The sequence below is a fragment of the Carya illinoinensis genome, chromosome 3 (assembly GCF_018687715.1).
Source record: "Carya illinoinensis cultivar Pawnee chromosome 3, C.illinoinensisPawnee_v1, whole genome shotgun sequence".
NCBI classification, from domain to species: domain Eukaryota; kingdom Viridiplantae; phylum Streptophyta; class Magnoliopsida; order Fagales; family Juglandaceae; genus Carya; species Carya illinoinensis.
Window position 1 is genome coordinate 44,635,745 of NC_056754.1, and position 18,965 is coordinate 44,654,709.

Genomic DNA, 18,965 nt, shown 5'->3' on the forward strand with positions numbered 1-18,965 from the left:
TAGAAAATGGCTACCCTTGAATTTGACCACAAAAGTTTTCCACCAACAAAATTAAATGATCAAGAGTTAGTACAACTGGATATCGGGCCCATTAAACGCAAATCACATGATCGGATCGATCAAAATATATGTTGTCACACAAATAAACAAGCTAGCAAGCCGAAAGAGACAAGAACATGATCATGAGCATGATACGTTTAACGTATTCGTTGGTGGAGAATCGATCAAGACATAATATTTAATGTATTTTTTAATTTCTGCTAGCTTTAAATCCCGAAATTACAGATAATAAATAATATTGATACAAAACCCTAAATAAATACATACATACCCAGATCATGATATCGAAGATCGATCAAGTACTACTGCAAGTCTAGCTAGCTAATCTAAAGCGTCTTGTTCTACATGAACAAATTAAGACAGAGGCCAGCCAGGAAACCTTGTAAGTTTTTCCTCTTGATGAATCTAATCCTGAAGTACTCATCATGATGATCATGATCTAGTCGATTAATATATTAAATTATCTTTGCTTGACTTTATTGAAAATTCTCTGTCCTGGTGATAATATCATTTTGGGATCAAACTGATTTTTTCTGTCTTCAAAAGTCCTCCACTTAATTGTACCAAAATGGAGGCTTTTCCATTCTTCCATCGTCTTGTAATTGGGAAGATACTGCTTAACCTCAATGCCCGAATCATAACAAAATTTCAGTATGTCTTTGTTCTGTGCATCCAGGGCTTCCCAGTCATTAAACCCACTTGAATGCAAAAACCCTATGGCGTAGAAAACATCTTCTTCAGGTATAACTGCCGACATCCTATCATCCCACCTGTAATATAAATGTAAATTTAAAAAGAAAAATTATTAAATTAATTCGATCGTTTGATCATGCATGTACCGATCGATCGAAATGTGTGCGCGCTCGCAAATTAATTATCAGGATACTCCATACAGTACGTACTATACTTACTTGCTCCTGTTCATGGGATAAACAAGGGCAGGTCCTGTGGTAATATTCCGTTTGAGAACAATATCTTTGAAAACGCCAGAATTGAAATCCGAGATGCGCGACTTTGGCACAAAGAGATTTGACCACGGATGAGGAACATCCCATAGTCCTTGTGACTGAAGCTTGAGCTCTCCACTTCGGACTCTATTAAGAAAATCCACATATGAGACATCTTTCTCGAATGTATATCCCGGGATAAAGTTCAATCCTTGAAATAATACTTTGAGTTCCTGTCAGGAAAAGCACAGTATTTCTCATATTAGTACGTAGTACTTGTCGTATTGCTAATTAGAAGTTATATATATATATATATACAAACTTTGGATTTAGATTGTCCGGCCTAGCCTAGCCTAGAGCTACCCGAACTCTAGAGTAGGAAAGATCGATAGAGATCATAGACAAATATTAATTCTACCCTTTAAATTTAGTATTAGGCAGAATTATAATTAAATATTGTAGAATTCACTTTATATGTTTATCTGATCTCTTCCACTCTAAGCTGGAAACTCCAGTGGATTTGAATCCAGAAACTTCAAATGTAATTTGGTATAAGATCTTATAATATTGATTTGATGATGGTCATTACGATTTACCTCTTCCATTGAAATAAGAGTGTGGTCATCATAAAACTTGGCAATTTCTAGGCAGTAAACGATGCCATATTTGGTTACTAAGGAAATGATGTTGGCGTGATCGGATAATGGAAAAAATGACGATCTCCAATTATCCGGAGGACCCTGGTTTAGGAGAAGTAAACCTTCCAAATAATCGAGTGCATTGTTTTGCTTGAATCCATTATTTGAGATCAAACGCTCTTGGTCTTCTGTGAATGCAGAGAAGTCATTATAAAGCATTCGTACCCACTTGACCTGTACAAAAAAAATTCACCACAAATCAACAAATTACATGAATATATGGCGTACGTACTAATTCACAGTTAAACAATATGGAGGGTCGGTCGATATTCCTGGAAAATAACAACACACATAAGCTATGATCACTTTAGGGAAAAAGAACAAAACCCTATAGCTAGTTAGCGTATGGCCGTTTCAATGAGACATGAAAACACACTTTTATTGAAAAGTTAAAAAGATCTTGATCAGATGCCTTTGTGCTTTTTGTTGTTTTAATATTAATTATTTTTATTTGCTTAATCAAGTTAATTGTTTTTTGGTGGTGCAAAACTCCCTGTGCATGTGGTAGTTGATGGGTAGTTTTTATATATTAGTCTTTATCTTTATCATCATCATCATCACAGTCGACGGAACATAATTAACCACATATTAGTGCATTAAGGAACATCGGAAATGGACACCAGACAGGACATTAAGTCCATGTGCTCTGAACATACCCTCTTTGGTGCTGTCTCCAGGGCAATTCTTGCTCTGACTATAATCCCAAACTGCCCTAAACCTCCAAGAACCGCAAAAAACAGCTCCCTGTTCTTTTCTCTGGAGCAAGTCACAAAATCTCCCTTCCCTATATCAAACAAGCACAAAAACTCTCATTAGTAAACCCTACATATATTTATATATACATATATATAACCGCATGCATGCAGCTAGCTAGCAAATATTTACATGAACAACCAAGAATATTAGGAATTAATAATTAAAGCAAACCCAGCTAGAAAGTAAACACGATGAAGACAATTTAAAGTCTGTTCAGACAAGCGTGTGAACTCCTGCTCGAAAACTTTTCAAAGGTGGGTCCCCAACGAAAAGCCTCCTCATATATTGATAATCAATCGATATGTTCGAAAATGACGGTATTTTTGTTTGACACAAAGTATATACGAAAAAAAACGTCGGCATCCTGCTTTAAAAATTGGGAACATGGAGAGAAGAAATTATGAATGAATACCAGTAATGACATCCATTTCGTAGACATTGCTGATCTGAGGACCATAACGAAATGTCTGCCCGCTAATCCCTGCATTGGATAGAGTTCCTCCAACCGTCAGGTACAAATAGTCAGTCCACGACACAGGTGTTAGTCCATGTTCGAGTGTGGCATGCAATACATCTACCCAGAGCTGCTCTCCCCCAACATCGGCAAACCAACCCATGGAAGGGCTTCCGGAAACCTTAATACCATACCCATTTTTCTGGTTTTTTAAGGATGTCATGTCCACCACAACCCCATTACGAGCCATTGCTTGTCCTCGGACAGAATGGCCCTGGCCTCGAGCGGCTATATTGAATGGAGCAGAACTGGTAGTGTGCGCAAATTTGATTAAGCTTGCAATATCACTGATGGAAGATGGATAGAGAACTGCTGCTGGGATTTCTCGAACAATATTGCCAAAATCGGTAGAGGCTAATTTAATGGCAACAGGGTCATCACGAAGTTTGTTTGCAAGATTGAGGGTTTGAAGCTTGGTTGGGAGAGAGTTTATCCACGACTTTGGATTTCCTAAGGTGGACATCAAATGGCTTACACATATAAAGAGTATGACCATGAAATATGTTGCAGCTGAACATTGTTCAGCCATTTGGTTTTTTGTTTGGAAGAGAGAGATCAAGAAAAGAGTGAAGAAGAAGGGAATTCGGAGGTTTTTTTTGTGGTAGTGGTGGAAGAAGAGGCAAAGATGGGTGGTATTTATAGGGTGGAAAAGGTTGCATGAGACCTAGGATATGAAAATTAATATATTCAGATCACAGGCCAGGGAAGAAAATCTTTGCTGGCGTTTGCATAGGAAACGACATCGTGGCAGGACTTGTATGTTTTTTCAAAGATACGCAAGGACAAAGACCTTGGATTCATTAAAATATATATATATATATATATTCTTGCTTTCCTTGCCCAACCAACATCACGAATTGCTCGTGTCATGGCATCAAAATTTTACGTTTTTATTACGTTTTTCGTGTGTGTTGATCATGAGTCTGCAGTCATCATGATCATGAAGATTAGAAGGGCACCCTCACGAGAAGTCTATTATTTAATTCATTCTTGTGGACCTCCCAAGGAACGTACGATAAGTATATGGACCGTTGGATCATGATCTCATCAGGGTCAAGATTGGTCAATTTTGGTCAATTTTTGCGTGGTAAATATATTAATTCTTATGTTATATATTTTTATATATTGTACCAAATTGTCGTTTTTCACATTAGAAAATTCATGGCAGTTTCCAATTCCAGGACTTGAAAAAGTTGTGCGGTCAAAATCGGGCAATCATCATTAATAAGATCGTTGAGATTTTCTTTTTCGATTGTGGAAAATTCTTGTGAATCAAAGGGTTGTTTGTATTCAACCTTCGAGAGATTCAGTCCCTGATATGGGCAAAAATTAATGAATGTTTTTGTTTTGGGGGGGGGTAGTTAATTTAGTAGACATCAAACCAGATTTTTCTTCATTGTGGGATCTTGTTTGTGCTTATCTAAGACAACATGGTAATCTGTTGAAGTCAATTTGGGATTCGAATGATAATTACAGCCACCCCTTGTTGTCTGATCACTAATTCACTTGAATTTTTCAATGGAGTAATTAAGTTGTTTTCTAGAAAAACTACAAAATACAAAAGGAAAAGGAAACGAAAGTATTTAGAATTTCTACTATTGTACGTGGGACAAGACTACTGCATGAACGTCTTATCAGCTTTCTATTATCAACTTTTATTGGATTAATATTAATAACTAAGGTCTCATTTTATTTTATTATATAATTTAGATGATAAGAGATGAAATATTTTATTAAAAATTAAATAAAATATTATTATAATAAAATTTTTTAATATTAATTTTTTTTTTAGATTTGAAAAAATTAAATTATTTATTATATTTTTTATAATAATTTAAAAAAATTATAATAATTACATGAAATGAGATATATAGTTTGATTCTGTGTAATCAAGTTAACCTTAAAACTCAAATGTTTTTTTTTTTTAATTTCTAAAAACATCAAAGATCGACGAAGTATTATATTGTGAATTTATTCACACCCGCACATATATATATATATATATTGACACAAATAAAAAAAACAAAATAATATTATGAATTTTGCGCGCGCACTTTGCATGCATTTAGAAAAATATAGCAAGAAAACAATGTCATGCGTACGGCCGCATGCACACAAGCGAGAATCTACGTTGATATTTATTACGATATGGTTCAGAATATATATTTGTATATATACATGATATATAGAAGAATAATAAGTAGCTAGCTAGCCGGCCTATTACTATATACTCTGATCATCAATCAAATATTTATTATTTCTCATATTGTTCTCCTGCAAATGTTGTTGGAACAGTATACGCAAAGATATTATGATCAGGCCATGGCCAGTATCCGGGGGATCGAGCATAGAATATTTTGATGATTGGGAATTGAAATTAGACTAATTAAAGAGATCATTATCCTATGCCCAATTCAAAAGATGATCTTTGACCTAAAGATCTCACAGGTAAGAGTTGCTTTCGTATAGCGAGCAAGCTGACCCATAATTCCTCCTCCAATCCATCATGCAGCATGCATGCATGCATACTTCTATTTTCTATTAATGCATGAAGTACTATTATATAATATATAATTCCCACAACTTGGATGCATGCATGTGTGCCCCATGCATGCCTAATCTATACGTAACTTTGAAAAAAAAAATCACGATCGATACTTTATTCTCACATCTAGCTATTAAAATTATCGATCTATGGTTATAGGGATGATGCATGGTTCAAAAGATTTCATGAAAAAAAAGAACAAGAAAAAGTGATTAGCATGTCTTACCACAGGTCTAAATTGTCATAGTTAGGTGATGCACTACCTAACCAAAGGTATATAAAGGTTGTTGTGCTATATTTTCTTGGAAAATATAAATGGGAAAAAAACAGAGCAAAGGGTATAGAGACAGCCATGCTTCAAGATTCAATAATATTTAGTGTAATTTAGTTGTAGAATAATTGAAAGATCTGAAAAGACAAAAGTACAACTCAGTGGCATCGATCGATGATCTCCCATATGATGGCAACCTTTGAAATTATAAGGTTCTATTATTATGTAAGGTACAGTGGCATCTCCATATGATGACAACTACATCTCATCCGAAAATATGAAAGAAAAGATTTGATTGTCCAACAGATATATAGGATCAGCTCCAACTACGTACTAAGGTTTAGTTTGGAGTAGTACTAGACATTGATCCTGCGGGGAATTCAAAAGATTTTCCTAGTATTTTTTTTTTTTTTTAATATAGGTGAAATGATATTACATATTGAGTTCTTATGTGTCATCCTTGAAGACCACATCTTCAGCATACATGCACAGAGAGAGAGAGAGAGAGAGAGAGAGAGAGAGAGAGAGTGAGAGAGATATGCTTGTGAAGAAGGCGATAGGTTGGACATGGGGGAAGAGAGGAATATTGGAGTGGGGGACTATTTCTAAGATACTGAAAATCTTTACGGGGATCGAAGCCTGCCAGCCCATGACAAGATCACGTGGTCCAAAACAAAGACAATTCCACCAGTAGTACCAAAACCTATATGATCAATTTTTATTTATTTCTCACGTACTAACGCAATCATATCCGTCCAATATTCGTATCATGTGCATGAACGTCGTATCTGCCCATGATCAATCGAGTATAATAGGGTGAAATGATAAAGTACAAAGACTCGCCCCCACCAATTTGAGATTTTAAAGCGGAAATCCTTCCTTTTGTACCTCTCTAAACAGAAAAATCAACATCTTAAAGAGAAAAGACAAAAACTATAACTGCGAGCAGCGTGCCTTAAACCACTGTTGCCTCTCTCTCTCTCTCTCTCTGTGTAAAGAAAAAGGAAAAAAATTAATTAATTTCATAATGCATCTCGATCATATCCTGTTCTTTTGATCGGACTATATATATCATGATTTGGGTTTTTCGTTTAATTAAAAACATATATCATAAAATATTATAGCGAGAAGAACTAATATTCATAAGTATTAATGCATGTATGACTATATACATATATAAATATGTATATAGTCACTCTCCCTCTCAAACTCTCTCTTAGAAATGGCCTTCAAATCACTGGACTGAGCTTCCTCCTCTTTCTCCTCTCTCATTCCCCCCCTCCGCCCCTCCTTATATCTTCTCCCTCCTTATCCCATTTCTCTTCTTTTCTTGATTTATTTTGTTATCTTTAAGGCTGAAAAGATAGATTTATAGTCATCCAACACCTCTTGTGAAGTAAGAGTAGCACATGAATATGCTTCCCAAGTCGATCATTAGGAAGATAGTAGCGGATCACCCCTTCAGCTTCTCCCCTATCAGATTGTTCAAATCTGACTTTTATAGTTAATTTTAAAGTCTAGCAGAGTAGATCTAGACTGTAATTCATCATTTTCATACATATCTTTCTGTTTTTATTATTATTTCCTTTTGTTTAGTTGAATAATAAATAAAAAAGAGATATTCTCTTAGACATTTTGTCCATAGAGATTAAGTTCTCTCATCTTTTGAAAGGTGGAGTATGAGTTTTTGTTTTACGTAAAATGATATCTCTTAGACGGTTTATCCGTAGTAGGAACTATAATAGTAGTTAAGACTATACTACTCACAAAAAAGTTTTATATACTGGTAGAATTTCAAACACAACAATTGACTTGTGATCTGAAAATTTTTCTGTATACATTCGACTATGGTTATAATTTTTTATGGTGAATGAATAAAGTCAAGTTTTGTTAATAATAATAATAATAATAATAATAATAATAATAATATAATATATCTATCTATCTCCAATCTGTGTGCTTAATACATGGGCGCACATCTTATGATGATTTGGGTGTTTCACCATTCATGAGGTAACGTTTGGAGGAGGCTGTATGCTAGCTACCTGTCGAAAAACTTCGACAAGGGAAGGTGCAAAATACAGACGGAATGAGCATTCAGCAGGATCCCGGAAATAATTATAATCTACGGAGACTGACAAAACGACCCCACCTGTGTGTAATTTGGTCATCTTTCTCAGCTTGCTTCTCTCGTGCTTTGATACTGTCTGTACGATGGGGTACCTGCAGAGAGATTTGATCCAACAGTACTGTAGATATCTACCCATCATGATCTATTATCTACATGACGTTGTGATCAATTCTTAATCATCATCCACCAAATTACATCTCATTAACTCTTTTAATTCAGTCAAGACCACCACGCACTACGTGTACTACAGCTAATATTTAATGCTGCCAGGCCGCCAATACCATCCAATATCATCGATTTCCTTTGTGTGTGTGTATATACACCTCTTCTCTTCTTTGCCATTCTACTTTATATGTTGTTTAAGCTCAAGGCCGAGACCGTTCAAACTCGTTAATTTTCCTCTTTCACATTAAATATCATCGATCGATCTAAAGCTTTTATTCATTTATTTGTGTTTATATTTTTAACACCATTGAAAATTAAACAATGTACTATATATATAAATGAGAACAATATCTGATACTCATGCATGTTCAAATACAGCTTCTCGTGAGATGTGTTTTTGAAACGCTGCGCGCAGCTGCCTTTCAGAAACATATTTAGCAAACCATTGATGGGAGTATATTTAATACAGCTAGGTACGTGATCATATTTTTCGACTGCTCAATAATTTTTAAAAATTAAAAAATTATCAATCAATAGATCCATCAATCAATCCATCAATCAATCAAAATATAGAGTCAGTTTACGAGAGTATCAAAGTATTAGATATCAAAATGATCATCAAGGTTTGGCTCATGCATTCTTTTCTCCAATTATATATTTTTGCATGCAATTATATTAATCTTTTTCTACGTACGTACGTACGTGACCCTGTAGTACTACATATATTTGTACTTCTGCTGCCTGTCGTCAGTGATTTAATTTAAATCTAACGTGTAATATGTACCTGAATATCTGCCGTTTAGTGGACGAGGGGTCACGTACTGTATCTTCTTTGCGTACTTGCATTGTCCCCAGGCCAGGGGACTCTTATGCTTGGAAAAGATTATGAAAACCCGGCCCCCATCTGCTTTATATTGTCATTTTTACAGATTTGATTGGTTGTTTTCATGATCTGAACTAGCTCGGCCAGGTTCTTTTTTTTTTTTTCTTTTTTTTTTCAACTGAATTATATATTAATCTGTGGTACTCATGAATCAGCGCCATTTTCACAACTAGGGACGTGAAGGAGAAGGAGATGAGATGAGACTCTCTCTCTCTCTCTCTCTCTCTCTCTCTCTATATATATATATATATATAAAAGAGCGACCAAATGAGTGAGAAGCGGCCATATTGTCTTGCAGAGAAAACTTAGATTTTACGGATTATAAGATTATAAGGAGTTCCAATTAATGACATTATCGATCTTAACTAGCTAGTACTTTTTTTTTTTTTTTTGAATATATGCAATATTCTTCGATCGATGACGCGGTTAATTAATGTTGCTGCATGGAGTTTTATTTGAATCTTCAAGTACGTATATGTATATAGATATATAGCTAGTCCTTACATGATGATCTGCATATTCACCCAAGTGGGAAGGTTATGATGATCATTAGCTAGGCAAACAGAGTACTTTGTAGATCCTAAAATTGGAGCTAGTCCCCCCTATCCGGACCATGCAAAGTTCAAAAACCTAAAAATCAGTCCATCGCGGTTTCCATGTGTCAATTAGACTCCTAGTACTCTATATAAAGGTATAAATTAATTTCCATCCTCCATACTTCGAGAAAAAGATGCATGTGGCCTGGTCACGAACACATCAAGATCCAAGTATACTTCTAACGACGGCTCTCTAGCAGCAATATTTGAAGATTTGAATTAAGCAATCTTCTCTCAAAATAATCATTAATTCAACCAACTACAAGTACTGGAGGAGTACTCTGCCCCCATTATTAATTATCTAGCTAGAGCATTCCCTCCCTACTAATTTGCCAAAGCCTCGACTATATACAGAACACATTTGTCATTTTGCATAGACCGGGTGTCAATTCATACATGTCGAGTGGTCATTTGAGTTAGTGTCTAATTATTATTTGGGTTCAAGTAGTCAATCGACCAATACTAACTCGATCCAAATAATAAATTAAATGTCAATCGAGTTCGGATCATTCGGGTTCGTGTCGGAATAACAGTACCTGGCCATATTTTTGCCATTCTTCATATTTTAGCAACATTTTCTATTACAATTTACTTTAATTACATAATTATTATGTGTTTTCATGAGTCATTAATAATCCATATTCCATAATTTGTCACTCATGATCTGTAGTATAAATACATATATATATATATATATATATATATTGACAAACATCAATATATAGGAGCAAGAACATATTAGAAATTCGAAGGGTTTAAATTTTTATGCATGAATTATTTATTTATGGTCAGTTATTTTCTGTCAATAAATATAGTTTTGTCACAAATAATTATTCTAACCACAAATAAATCGTTGCAAATATTCATTTTTCTTATAATATATAAGTTATGATCGATTAAATATCTTTGGATAAATTATATAATATATGATAGATTTCTCCCCTTTTTGTGTGGTGGTTCTTTCTCTTAACCCAAGAAGCCTTTCCAAGGATGCATGCACTGAATGTGCATTTATACAGATTAGTACGTGCAATATTTTCCTTTCTGATCAGCAATCAATCTGCAGGATTCTTGGTGTTGAAAAATGTAACTCACAATCATTTCACAAAATCCTTATATGATCCCCACGCTGCAAAAAGGTTTATAATCAAGTGCTAAAATATATAAAACCTTAGAAAGACAAAAACCTCATTACAAAGACATTATATATAGAAAAAATAGTTTATATATATATATATATATATATATATATACACACACACAAAAGGACGAAGCCGTGCAAGATTATATAATATACTTCTTGGTGTACGTAGAATAAATATATAATAGTTGAATTGAGACTTTTAGGAATAGTTTAATTAACGATATGATAAAAATAAATAAAAAAACATGTTAAAAAAAAATAAAAAATAAAAAGGGGATAAATTTTAAATTTCGATTTTTCCATGAATAATGGTGATTTTATATCTAATTTTTTTCATATTAAAATGTGAGGTTGAACTATGGAAACTTTCTATATATAATAGGAATTATAAGAATATGTAAATCATAAACTAAATTTTGTATTTGATCACTTAATAATGTATAACAGTAACATATATTTAAAAAAATTTTAAGGAACGCAATTACAAACCACATAGCGTTACTTAAACTCATTATAGTGCACTCTCAAATTTGTACGTACGTGATTTTAAAAATATAAGTACTAATGATGAATTAATTAAATGCGGTATTTTAAAATGATCAGCTCGCTAATTACATATAATGAGTTTCATAATTTTCATATGAAAATCATGTACAGCTCATCACATGTTCATTTAGATGAGAAATTGAACTCATGATCTATAAAAATATATATTGATCAGTCCAAGGGTCCCAGATAACACACGCGCAAACGCCCATTTCAAGATTCTGAAGAAAGAAAGATCATCAGTTCACATCAAGGGGAATTCAGGATAAAATGTGAAACAAAGGTGCATGGGACTTGCTGATCATCTGGACCGGCCAGGCTGTATATATATTATATAATATATAGTATTGAGTTCTTTTTTGTTTTTTAAATGGATGACAGCGAGAAATTAAGAAAGCTGCAGCTTGCTTGCAAACTGCTGGCCAACACTACTCATGATCATGATCATGAAGAGCAGCAGCATAATCCCCCCGCAGGCATCATCTTGGACCATTTTCAAGATATATACTGGCCGGTAGTTTTAAGGACCCCCCCAAAACAAAAAAAAACAAAAAATATGGCATCATCTTGTTTAAGACTTTAATATCAGTAATGTCATGTTGATCAGTGCGTTAATTATAAATAACAAGCTAGCTTACTGAAAGATTATTTTTTCTTATCTGATCATCAATCTCTTTTAATTTGTTGCTAATTCTTCCATGAGTTCTTCAGCTACCAATCTTCATTAATATTCCACCTTAAAACCATCAATCTTTCCAATTTTAAAATGAATGGTAAAACATCAAAGCAATCATATTTTACAAACAAGGAGATTAATTATATATTACCATCTAGAAGGATATATAACAATTAATTAGACAGCAAACTTTTATATATAGTGACAAAAGTTCTTTCCCATCTTGGGATCTGAACATGCTAAAAAAATAAAATATCCCGGCCCTATGGTATCACCACAGGCGAGCAGCAAGAGCTAGGAGGGTGTGAAAATACAAATTAAGCAGAAAAAGGGTTTTGAGTTGGGTTCATCTCCAACAAGATAAAAGCTTTCAATTCCACATAAGATATTGATCCCACTCAAGGCTACAAAGGAGGGGCAAAACAACATTCCTAGGTCCAGCTATAAAGTTAAATATCATGAATTTCAATCATTAATGTTGTGTTTCCCTGGTGGGTTTTTCATGTTGCTAAACATGCAAACCATAGGTTGGCAGGCTTTATTGGATAGCCCTTCTTTTCCTAATTAGAATAACAAACATTAATTGAAAGGCCATCATGCATGGTAAATAGATCTAATGGGAAAACAAAAGTGATGCTACGTACTCATGTATTTATTAAAAGATTTCATAAAATATATATAATAGTTGTGTATGAAATATTAGATCTAATTTATAATAAATGTAAGTGTTGAAAGCTTTATTTTATTGCCCTCAAATAAAGAACTACTAGAGTAGTTTATTGCCTATGATGGGTGAGATGGGAAGAGAGATGTGATGGATATTGCTATTAAAATAAATGAGTGTGGAAGAGATGAAGATCTGGCTGTATTTTTCCTTTTAGCATGGGGTTTTTGGTTTAGGAGGAATAAGCTAGTGAATGAAAATATTTGTATTGAGCCTAGACAAGTTACTGAACATGCCTTATTTTTTAAAAATGACTTTACTGTTATTCAATATGTACCTAGTAGTGGGTTAAAATCTGTAGCCGAAAGCCTCCCGATCAACAGGTTTCCTAAAACTAAATATGGATGGGGTCATGTTTAGTGACTTACACAGAGCAGGTGTTTGGGCTGTCTTAAGAGATGAGAAAAGAGACATTATCATGGCTGCCAGCCAGGTGGAACATGAAGTTGTAGATCCAGAGGATATTGAACTTTTAGCAATTTTCAGAGGCCTTCAACTATGTGCTAATATGGGAATCCAAAAGATTATTGTTGAAAGTTATTGTTTGTTGCTGATTTAGGATCTTCAAAATGAAGCTGGTTTATCATCTATGCTTGGTATTTTGATGACAGAAACAAGGAAACTTTTATCTTTATTTAGCGAATACAAATTTCAGCATGTTGGTAGGTTAGGAAATGAGCTTGCTCATAGACTAGCTCGACATGTTTGGAATGTTGAAACACTTGAAATGTGGTGGGATTGTTTTCTAGATTTTCATATGGCTTGATAGATATATGTAATATCTTTTTCTTATGAATGATATTGTTTATAATAAAAAAATTATAATAAAAGTAAATTTACAATCATACATACAACGTCAAACCATATTAGTTTATGAATTTAGTTTTATAATATTCTTTTGTGATTAAAGTTTGTTTTTTAATTTTAATATTTGGTAATTTAGATATACAATTTAGAATTTCCTTGTCAAATGAATTAAAATATGACTAAATTAATTGCGCGCATCGATAGTTGAGACTTTTATTATGGAAAGCAAAAAAAAAAAAAAAAAAAAGGTTCAAACCCAATTTGACACAAATCTATTACTTATTGTTTAATTTGAAACTTTGATTATCTTATCATCTTAATTTTCTCGACGACTTCATATATATGTGCTCGCTAGCTACGTATCAGACCATTATATATAATTCAATAAAGCTGATGAGCATGCATAATCGGTACGGATCGAACACTTTTTGGGCTGCAGATGAAGTATGGGTTAATGGGTCAGCCTAGCCCAAAAATTAAAGTAATTAGTTTGTAATTAGGGCTTAATTATATCGATCTTGGCCCAAACCATAGTAAGTTATACAACCAGATCGAGTACTGATCATCATGTATAAATGTAAGATCCATATATCTCAAATTCAAAAATTCATATGCTAAATAATTAAATAATCTCATCCTGAGGCATGAGGCTGGGGATTAAATTACCAGAATCCAGCTAGCTAATGAATTATTGCTTTCTAATTGAATATTCTCTGTCCTGGTGCTAATATATGTTTTGGATCGAACTGAGCTTTTCTGTATTGAAAAGTTGCCCATTTCAAGCCAAAATGGTTTCTCCAATCTTCTTGTGTTTCGTAGTGTGAAAGATAGAGCTTGAACTTGATGCCCATATGAACGCAAAGCTTTAATATCAATTTGTTTTGGGTGTCAAATTCCTCCCAGTTATTGTATCCACTTGACCGCAACATACTTACCACATAGAAAACATCCTCCGAGGGTATTACTGCTGACATCTTATCATTCCACCTGTATTAATTCATTAACATGATCATTTGGCATGTTAATCATGTATGTAATGATCACAAATAATATATAATTTCAAAAATTTAAACTGATAGAAAGAGATTACTCATGTTTTAATTATTTAATATTCATCGATGAAATTAGGTTGAGACTCGAAAGATTTGAATAACTTCTATAAACTTTATTATCTACGCATGCAGTATTTTTATAAGCCTATATATAACCATATTCGATCTCACTCTCCCTCATACATATTATATATACATATCTATGTGTGTGTGTGGGCGCGCTCGATCTCACTCCCCCTCATACATATTATATATATATATATATATATGTGTGTGTGTGTGGGCGCGCGCGCGCATGTGAATTACGTACTGGAGAAGTAGTGACCTCTCTTAATAATGGAGCCTAAAATGCATTAATTATCATTATTTAATTATATTTTAACATATATATATAGCATTGACTTATAAAATAAATGAGTTTTTTAATTAGTTTTATTAAAGAATTAAAGACGAACTTACTTGTTTCGGTTCGTGGGGTAAATTAGAACGAGCCCTGCTGAAATGTTTTCTTTAAGAATCATATGCTCGAAAACAGCGGACTCGAACTCCAAGATACGAGATTTTGGTACAAAGATATTCAACCATGGATGAGGAATATCCCATAGACCTTTCGATCTAAGGGCTTTCTCTTCACTTGCAACTCTATTCAGAAAGTCTACAACTGCTACATCTTTCACGAACTTAAATCCAGGAACAAACCCTAATCCTTTGAGCAAAATTTCCAGTTCCTTTAAAAAAAAATAAAAAAAAAAAAAAAATGGCCTGACGTCAGATTAATTAATATAATTACAAATATTACTATATATATATTGATCAGCACAAAGTTCTAAGTTCATATAAATATTCATGCATATATATATATATATATCCATGATCGATGATTACGATGTTAAGTGTACGCGTACCTTGTCCACAGTAATTGCTGGAGTGTGATCATCATAGTATTTGGCGACTTCTAGGCAGAAAACGATTCCATATTTTGTTACCAGAGAAGAAATTCTTGGCTGGTCAGGTTTAGGGTAAAAGGAAAGATCTGGAGGACCTTGATTCAGTAGAAGCGAACCTTCTACATAATCAAATCCATAATTCTTATGTGACGTCGTTAATCTTCCGCCATTATTTGCTGAGATCAAACGTTCTTGGTCTTTGGAAAACTGAGAGAAGTTGGTGTACAGTATTCGTAGCCACTTAACCTACAAACAATTTAATCAATATGGCAACCCACGATTTCCAAAAAAAAAAAAGAGTTTGATATATATACATGCATCATGTGTGACAGCTTGCTCATGGAATATATTATATATATAGGATTTTTCTTTACGGCAAGCAATAATATCTATTAGTTTTGGCAAGTACTTTAATCCGTGAGTGAATTAAATTGCACAATTATGTATGTATGTATGTATGTATTATATATGGCAATATGATCAATTCAAACGTGCATGCATGGGTTATTAATTGGCATTAAGACTGACAGTACTAAGAACAAATAAGAGACAATTTAAGTCACAGCACGTCAATTATCTGGTGCATATAAATTGTTATTCATGTAAGTACCCTTTCTGGAGCTGGTTCTAGAGCAATTCTTGCTCTGATTATAATCCCAAACTGGCCTAAACCTCCAAGCACGGCATAATATAGCTCCGAGTTCACCTTAGCGGAGCAAGTCACAAAATCACCTTTTCCTGTATATTATATATAAAACAAAATTAAAATTAAAACTAATATTATATATATATGTATGTATGTATATTAAAAGAAATGGCCGGCCCGCCAGCCGGGCGCCGGCCATGCCTTTGAATACAATATATATTAATCCATGCAGTTTCTCAACTCAATGGTTTCGTAGTTTTCTTCACTAGGATATTCCCTTACTTGCAATTCTTCTAACTAATTTAATAAAGTGTTTTTAATCGTGTTGGACTCTCCGACTATATAGGTTTTTAGTACGTACTTCCATATTTGATTACTACTCATATTATATTCATTTGCTTTCGGAATAATACTGGTCGGCATTTTTGGTTCTTTTCATGATTTATTTGGATGTTTAACGTACGGTCGATCGTCGGTATGATATCCTTGTCATAATTTGCTTATTTAAGCAATATAATTAAGGTGCTGATCTTGCATCTATCTATATATTTCTATACAAGTTCATCATCCTCTAGATATAGGAAATTTACCTGAAAATACAAAAACAAGAAAGAACTAATATTGCCACGTGTAATTTTCGGGACGCTGGAAAAAAAGTAAGACCTATTATTAAAATGTGAGATTTTTTGTACGAGTCTTAAATCTGTTCACTTTTTATTTAAAGAAATACAAGAGATTTATGCACTCTAAAACTGGACAAATAAAAAAGAAAATATTAGTTTAGATTACATGCATACCTGTGATAACATCCATTTCATGAACATTGCTGATCTGAGGTCCGAAACGAAAAGTTTGCCCACTGATCCCTGCATTGGAGAGAGTCCCGCCAACCGTTAGATACAAGTAGTCTGTCCACGAAACCGGTGCAAGTCCATATGTTAGTGTGGTCTGCAACACGTCTATCCAAAGCTGATCCCCTCCAACATCAGCGTAAAACCCCAACGACGGACTCCTCGAGACCGATATCCTTGAACCGGCCTTTCTAAGATGATCAGGATCATTCAAGGCTGTCATGTTTATCACAACACCGTTACGAGACATAGCTTGTCCTCGTACCGAATGGGCATGACCTCTTGCGGCTATTTTAATGGGGAGAGAATTGTTGTATACGAATTTGACTAGGGTTGCAATGTCATTTGCAGAGGTTGGACGAAAGACTGTTGCTGGGATTTCATGAACTATATGGCCATAATCTGTAGAGGCTAGTTTCAGGGTCTCAGGGTCGTTACGAAACTTATCTGCAATGTCTTTGGGTGGGAAAAAGGCTGTCCCTTGATCCGACATCCCGATCAGAAAGATGCTGATAATGAAAACGGTCGTCAAATATTTTGGAATTAGGACGAAGTTTTCAGCCATTTTTCAAAGATAAAAGTGACAAAACTGGAAGCGGGGAAGAAGAAGATCAGATGAAGATTTGAGGAATATATGTAATGGGGGAAGGACGTCGCATGAGCAATTATATAGAGAAATCTTCGGAATCATCGCTATAATTTATATATAATTAAGAGAAATCTTTGGCGATTGACATGGAAACAAACCCAAGAAGGTCGGTTAAAATTTTATTCTACGCATGGACAAGACCATTCCTCTTTGAAGATAAAGGACAAGACATATATATACAATATTGATCTTGTAAATATTTATGTGTTTTCACCCCCTATACAAAAACAACGTGCGAAGAGAAATTAACATCGCATTCATATTCGTCATTAATTATATTTAATAATATAATTCTTTCCCGTGGTCATATATATTAGGTATTAATCAAGAGTGAGCGAATATATAAGGTATGAATTATTAAAAATTCTATATGCGCACAGTTATATTCACATACTCTTTATGTATTCTATTAGTGTGATTGACTGTATCATTTTTTTTAATATAAAATAATTATTTTAACTAATCACATCAATAAAATGTATAAATAATACGTAAAAATAACTGTATGTAATAGAACTCATGAATTATAAATGTTTCCAATTAAATAATCAGCAATAGTACTAGTACTACTGGCCGGTGATCTTTCCTTCTCAATAATATTCTCATTAATTTGGTAATTAATTTTTCTTTGTTTTCTAAACTGTTTTGAGATAATTTCCAAATCAATTTATTAATGGGACATATAAAGATAATATCATTTATATTCAAATAATATAATAAATAGTAACGTACTTGAGTGATGAAATCAAATAATTAATTAATTAATAATATATTTAGTCACAACAAATGTTTAATTTTTCAGGAAAGCTACGTCCCATGCACGGTTGTTAATTAATTTGACTTTGAGTACTTTCCGAAACCGACCTATATATTTATAATGCTTTTGACTTTCGAAAACAATTTTTTATAATATATGGATATTGATTCAATGTACTTTAAGAAAAGAGTTGATCAATAAATATGGATTAAGGCTTAATAAATGAGTATAGAACTTTGGATGATTTATTAATACTTTATCTTAAGGAGAGAACATGTTACCAAAAGTCGTTTAATGACTTTTGCTTAAAGATACTTATATTTTTAAATTGTTGAATATTAAATGTGGGTTATTAATTTTTGTTTGTCAACGTTTTGTTAGTAAATTATTGTTAATAATATATATTATATGTTGCATGCTACGAATCATCAATAACCAAAAATTAAAAGAAACTTACAAATAATAATATGGAAAGCCCATGAAAATCCATTCTAAAATCCAAAAAGAAAGCGTAGAAAAAAAGAAACTAAAAAACATTAGAAAATAAAGGAAAATAAAAAAAAAATAAGTTGGGAGCTAGCTAGATGCCCGGGACAATTC

At 33.4% G+C, this 18,965-nt stretch overlaps 2 protein-coding genes across 2 annotated transcripts; both read right to left on the reverse strand.

The window, feature by feature from the left end:
• Nucleotides 1-271: 271 nt before the first annotated feature.
• LOC122304352 (cytokinin dehydrogenase 3) lies at nt 272-3,567 on the reverse strand. The gene is made up of 5 exons (XM_043116579.1): nt 2,874-3,567; nt 2,362-2,489; nt 1,604-1,879; nt 972-1,240; nt 272-830 (listed from the first exon to the last, which is right to left on the reverse strand). The coding sequence occupies exons 1-5, from the start codon at nt 3,502-3,504 to the stop codon at nt 521-523; spliced, it is 1,614 nt and encodes a 537-aa protein (XP_042972513.1). The 5' UTR covers nt 3,505-3,567; the 3' UTR covers nt 272-520.
• Nucleotides 3,568-14,028: 10,461 nt separating this feature from the next.
• Nucleotides 14,029-17,726, reverse strand: LOC122304353 (cytokinin dehydrogenase 2-like). Its single transcript, XM_043116581.1, has 5 exons — nt 16,906-17,726; nt 16,073-16,200; nt 15,421-15,708; nt 14,975-15,243; nt 14,029-14,450 (listed from the first exon to the last, which is right to left on the reverse strand). Exons 1-5 carry the CDS (start codon nt 17,522-17,524, stop codon nt 14,162-14,164), a joined length of 1,593 nt encoding a protein of 530 aa, XP_042972515.1. The 5' UTR covers nt 17,525-17,726; the 3' UTR covers nt 14,029-14,161.
• Between the last annotated feature and the right edge of the window lie 1,239 nt (nt 17,727-18,965).